The sequence below is a fragment of the Micropterus dolomieu genome, linkage group LG23 (genome assembly GCF_021292245.1).
Source record: "Micropterus dolomieu isolate WLL.071019.BEF.003 ecotype Adirondacks linkage group LG23, ASM2129224v1, whole genome shotgun sequence".
NCBI classification, from domain to species: Eukaryota; Metazoa; Chordata; class Actinopteri; order Centrarchiformes; family Centrarchidae; genus Micropterus; species Micropterus dolomieu.
In genome coordinates this window covers 35,523,674-35,530,040 of record NC_060172.1, presented here as the reverse complement: position 1 = coordinate 35,530,040, position 6,367 = coordinate 35,523,674, and the positions used below count along the sequence as shown (strand labels likewise).

At 41.8% G+C, this 6,367-nt stretch overlaps 1 protein-coding gene across 1 annotated transcript in view; it reads right to left on the bottom strand.

Annotated features, from left to right (window-relative positions):
* LOC123963799 (biotin--protein ligase-like) overlaps window positions 1-6,367 on the bottom strand; it is a 65,362-nt gene that overhangs the window by 58,301 nt on the left and 694 nt on the right. The window contains exons 2-3 of the mRNA XM_046040845.1: window positions 5,983-6,058; window positions 1,149-1,397 (exon numbers count right to left, since the gene is read on the bottom strand). Coding sequence (XP_045896801.1) covers window positions 1,149-1,397; window positions 5,983-6,058 — 325 coding nt within the window. The remainder of the gene's footprint in view (window positions 1-1,148; window positions 1,398-5,982; window positions 6,059-6,367) is intronic.

Below are 6,367 nucleotides of genomic sequence, written 5' to 3'. Positions count from 1 at the left end.
ACAATTTGTGCCTGTTCGAAAGTGTCAAATGTTGGGAAGATATTCACAAATGTGGTTAATTTATTTGTGGAAATTGTTAGTGTATTTGCAAAATTTATAAATCTTCATTTTGTCTTTGTGGAATTTTTTTTATTTTTACAGATTACACATTTACACTAGGGCCAGCCCAAATGTAATTTTTAGAGCTTCGAAGCTTCAATAGTAATAAAAAGTGAAAAAGTGATTAATCGAAGCTTCGCTGTCACTGCCGCGGGGTGTGTGAGTGTGTGTGTGTGGGGGTACAGCGGTAGTGTCATTTGCCAATTGTTTAAACATCTATTATCTTTCTGTGTGTGCATGTGTGTGGTAGAGAGAGAGAAAAAGAGAGAGAGCACTCCATTTTTTTAATCCTCACAGCGTAGGTTAACTAAAACATCAAGTTATTATTACCAACACTTTGTTTTTAAATGTGTTATGTCTGGGAAAGTAGACCCTACTGCAGGATTAAGAGAATGAGGAGACCGATAAAAGAGGATTATTTATTGCAGGGTCGTACGGACGGGAGATTGAGCTGGGGAAAAGCAGAAGATTAGGTGTGTGCCTAACTGGGTTGCTGGTTCCAGTAGCAGGACTAAAACAACACGTTATTATGCAAAATGCACTTTTGACTTTTATTATAGCCTACTACATGTTCTTCTTCAATCAGCCTAATATAATGAGTTTTATGTGTTCATTATGTTGTTGTTAGTTTATTCTAGCCTACAGTTTAGGCTATTGATTCATTTTAAAATGTATTTGACTTTTTTGATCTGTAATTAAATGAATCAACTGTAAAATAAATACACCCCATAACTGCCACACTGCCAATGTCATCATTCAGTTTAAAGTGCTCCCACACAGCTGAGGACTTCATTTTGCATTTCCTTAAGCGTTACGTTCACTGCTGTGAGCGGATGTCAGGCGTGCGAGAATAAACTACACATTTGAATCTCAAAATCGAATGTGTACCCAAGGATCGAATATTCTAATATTCCAATATTCAGGTCTAGCCCTAATTTACACACGGATCTGTTCACACATATAATATTGAAACATAATTAACTCCATACTAAAGAGGATCAGAGGAACATGTGTTACCCTTCTAACAGGTCCATGGTAGATGTGACAACCTCAGCGTACAGCAGGGTGCGCCCCAATAGGCTGGTCTTCAGGTTCTTGCTGTAGGTCTCCATACTGAACTGTGCCCAACTCTGGGACTCTGAGGAGTTGGTGACCAGGGCCTGAGAGCCCTGAGGCAGTAAAGGACCATCCTGGAGCTCAGAACAGGACACTATCCTGAGGGATGTCTTAGACAATGTCAGGAGGCCATTTTGATCTGCACGTGTCTGCAGCCACTTCAGGAAACTGGCCTTGGCCTCCTGTGTGGAAGAGCAGAGAAGGACAATAATTCCATTAGTTGTTTCTTAAATGTGTTATTGGATATATCATCTGTCACACCAACTGCCTCTTAGAAAAGTTTTGAATTGCTTTTGCATTACAATATACATAGGCCTAGGCACCTGCTATGGAGGGCAGCAAAACTTAATTTAATGTATCAACAATTATTCTATATTTCTCTTGTTTTTTTAAATTAAGACTATAGTCCATAATGTGTTAGTCTGGCTCTCAGTTACAAGCCCATTAGTCTCTGCTGAAAATGTAAATATTTTTGAGTAATTATATAGTTAAAGAATTTGCTATTTTCAGGGACTATTTTCAGCATTCATGGAAATGAAGGAACATGTCAACTAGTGCAACAGGCTCACTGAAGTGTTTCTAATAGTTTTTTGACAACTTGGAGTTCAACACGTTATGATGAACATTTTGTAGCTTTTACTGATAAAATTATTAACATTTCTGCCCCATAAAAGAAGTTCTGAGAGGACTCCGAGATGAACACTCTCCAAAACATCCTGTCTTCACATTCTTCCAGGCCCCGCCAGGACAACCCTCACTAACCCAACCTCAGGGTTCATAAAAGATGTTGAGTATCTTTCAGCATGTCTAAAGCATGGAAACATTACATATGTGATAACTTTAATTCTTTAGAAAACAATTAAGTGTCTCTTGGGGTCTTGTTACGGAACTTGCAAAACGGCTAATAAGCCCAGCCAATAAAATGATTGGCTGGCCTACCTTCCACCACCCGGAACTTGCTGAAGGCTGACATGGAGCCAACTCTGAAAGCAAGAACTATCTGAAAGAAGCCTGCTCAACATCCTTGTTCTAACAAAACAAGTTAGAACTAAAGAAACCCTGAATCCTACACACCCCAGCTCAACCCAGATAATTGTGTTTGATTCTTCATTACAGTGGCTAATTATCCGCTATAAATTTAAACTAAACAAACTGAACAAAAAAGCTTTTCATGGAAAATGTAATACTTATAGTCTCTACTGACATTATGATGTCAGCTGACATAAGGTCCATATTCTGATTTTTTATTTGAATTCTCAGACTTCTTGTCGGCGGGAGCTTCCTTGAAATGTTGGAGGGGGCGCTATTGAGGCATTTATTGCACCCATGCCCCAGAAATATATCAAATAGCAGAACACACCTCTTCTGATGCTTGTGCCAAGTTCCGTGAGATTTCAAGCATCCTTTCCCTCCCTTCAACAAACAGCCTCCTGTTTAATGGTGAATAATGTCTCGCAACGGGAACCACTTTCGTCCTAAACTCACACTTAGCTCACAATATAATATCTTACAATATATCATCATGCATGTTTATAGGTGATAGATATTTATTGGTCCTTTCACAAATTCATAGCGTGTCATACAGCAAACATCAGACCAACAACCAGACAGCTGCTTTACAAACACAAACATCACCGAGTGCTACAAGTTATACTAATGGCTTGTGCAGACTACACGACTTTCAGCGTCACCCGACAGTGACTGATTGGTGACAGGGGTCACACACTACACGAGCTGACAGCAGCTGTGTCACCCGAGAAAACGTGAAATGGGAAATGAGCGATCCTGCACACGAAACAACTGTTTGTTATTATAAAGATGGCAATTATAAAGACAAAGAATATGGGTGAAAGGATGGATTAGCACAGCAGGTAGCAGGGGTTGTCTGAGCTACAGAGAGAGCTGGAGCTTATTTTGGTTTCAACTCAACAATGAATCATGATTTCTGCTAAATGCTGAAGTTACTGTTACCTTGTCTGTGGTCCGCTGGCAGAACACCGGATGCTTTCTGATCAGATGCCGTCGGGCTGTTACCAAGGCAACATAAATTTCGTTTTAAAGTGAACGGACGGTAACATTACAGAGTTGTTGTTTTCTTTAGCTTGAAATAATCCCATACTTTGGACACTTTCTTCTTTGTCCCTCGCTATTTTCTCTCTCTTCCTCCACTTTGCAAACAGTGCCATTATAATCACGTTGTGTTCACAGCGTAAAACGCGATGTGCGACAGTAATAAATGTCCCAGTGTGCTGTATAGTTATATGGCACGGCATTAAACCTCAGTTGAGAGTTGCAGGCATAGATGTGCACATGGATAAGGTTTCTCCTGTGTCTTCTTTGTCCCCCGAAAGTAAGTTTTTTGGTTGTTTAATACATTATTTGACATGTATAATTGACCTAAGTTTACTTTCTATGTGCAATGTTAGTTGTATATGCACAGAATTAACAGGAATTTATTCTAGTGTGACAGAGATGCTAATTTGTGATAAAGTTAGGCTAGATACTAATGTTAACACATAATTTGCATGTAATTTGGTTGATGGCCAGCTGTTTTGTAGTCATACAGCAATTTTATTGTTTGTTATCAAAGAGACATTATAAGTATTTTCTGCCCTTTGTTTATTTCAGTTTCACTCATGAGTTTTCACCTGTCGAACATGAAGAACAAAGTCAATAAAGGAGCAAGGCGCTCACTTCCTGGCTTGTGAAAATTGAGTTGGCTGACTGTTTACCTACATTAACATACAAGCTGTATATAACACGTAACGGGAACAGTACATGTTTAAACACTTTTAGACTGAAATAAAATCCAAATCTACAACTCATACATACAGTATAAAACTCTCCATGGGACACACTATAAATTACATTTACTCATTTGGCAGATGCTTTTATCCAAAGCGACTTACATTTGAGGAACAACATACAAGCGTCAACAGAGCATCAAATACAGATCTACAACTGACAATACATACTAGTAAGAGCAGCAATAAATACTAGTAAGAGCTCATAGTAAATATCACAGCAATGGGGTAAATACCTAGAAAGGAAGGAAGAGTTAACAAAAAGTGCAATCAATGAGTGATTGTCGGGACCACGGTACGAGATATGGCTTGGAGGAGATTCGTAGGAATCAGTAATGTAGTTGGACGGCTACGGGTCAAGAGTTCTGATACTTCGCTCTCTGTGAGAGGAGTAAATGAGGAGAGTGAACAACTACTGACCTGGGAGGGCAGAGGAAAAGATGTAGTAGGACTGCTACAATGGTTGAGTTTGAATGTTTCAGAGAATTGGCTAGTTATAGGCTCCACTTTGCCTGTGAAGAAGGCAGCAAGGGTATCAGCAGACAAGTTTGTGGGTGGTGGAGGTGGATTTAGTAGCGCTTTAAAAGTGGAAAATAATTTCCTCGAGTCAGTGGATGAACTGAATGAAATAGTGGTCTGACACATGTAGAGGTGTGACTGTTAGGCACTCTGTGGCACAGTTTCAGACAAGAACGAGGTCAAGCACCTTGCCAGCTTTGTGGGTCAGGGGGCCCGTGTTAAATCAAAGGACTGAATCAGATACAGGAAGTCTGCTGAGTTTGAATTGTCTAAGTGAATGTTCATGTCACCGAGGACAAGTAGGGGACAGTCATGCTCTGGTATTCAAAACAGCAGTGTGTCTAGCTCTTCCACAAAGTTACCCATTTGTCCTGGTGGACGGTATATGACAAAATCACAGATCTTTACCAGAGCGGACACAAAGACAGCATGGTATTCAAAGGAGGCATATTGATTCGGGGGTAGCAGCTGTGTGAATTTCCATTTGTTGGACATTGTGTGGGTGAAAGAGTAATTGGTGGACAGCGCAGCGCGGTAGCTGAGTTTTCTGGTTTGATCCAGGTCCCAGTGAGCACCAGAGATAATGTGTTAGCATAAGCAGTGATATAGTCAGCTTTGTTGATTGCAGACTGGCAGTTCCATGACCCAACAGACAAGTAAACAGATGTGGGTGGTGCCTGTTTTAAAGGCTTGAGGAGTACCTGATTTCTGTGCCTGATGGCATGATACCTCTTTGCGTGGATCGGAGACAATAGGAATAGTATAGTAGCACATGGCCTAAGTGTAGTTGTAGCTGGCAGCTTTAGGTGAGTAGGTGTGCCTCGGGAAAGGACAAAGCTACTCTTGTAGGCGGCCTTGATCAGTGGACTCGCACAGGTAGACTCACTGGTCTTTACCCAAGTAGGTCTTCACACAAGGGGCCGACGCTTACGCTGACGCTTCAGTGGTAGGTTTCACTGAAGTAGTATGAGATCGCCCTCCGGATTAACAAGACAAAAGCTTGGTTTCAGTGGGTGGGACACAAACCCAGTTGTTTGACTATACAGGACACAGGATGTTCAGAATGGGTCTTGCAGTCAAACATCTGCCTGAACTGCTCAGGTAACATCTCTGATAGTCACATGTATGCTATTGTGCACCTGTCCAAAAGTTCTGGCAGATGCATCACACATGCTTCTCACTGCCCTATGTATCACCATGAAAACTATACTCAAAGTGGAAGGCTCCCCTCGACCTTAGCGGGGTGGTCGCTCGCTCTGAGGTGCTGGGGGTGCTCGAAGGGCTCTTGCTACAAGCCCTGGGGTGGAGGGACCTGGCGTCCTCTTGCCTAGGGGGGCAAGGGACGGGGCTGAATGCTGTTGTCAGTCTCCCTTGGGGCAGGCATGGCTGTCCCCGGCGCATGTGGTCTCGAGTCCTTTGCACTCTGGGAGAGTTGCAGGGTGACCTGGCTGCTGGGATTCTTGCCTGCCTGCCAGTGGGGCCGGTGTGGTGCTGTTGTGGCATCCCACTGTCTCTTACAACTACATCCAGTGACAGGCTTATATACACACATAAACACACACAAATAAATTTAGGTTGTCCATGACTGTCAACAAGCTGCATTATTCTTTATGCATGTCAGTAAGTTATTATTAAAAAATGCAAAGCCAGGTCGACTGTCCTCCAGCAATGACTCCAAGGCTATGATGCCCCCGACATGCGGAAAGGTGTGAGGCTGAATGTTAAATCTGTGACATTACTAGTTTGTTTTTGCATGAATAAAGAAAAACCCCAGAGATTTTGGTACTAGGTAAAGTAAATTTATGTAGTTACGGATCCTATGATGTCTG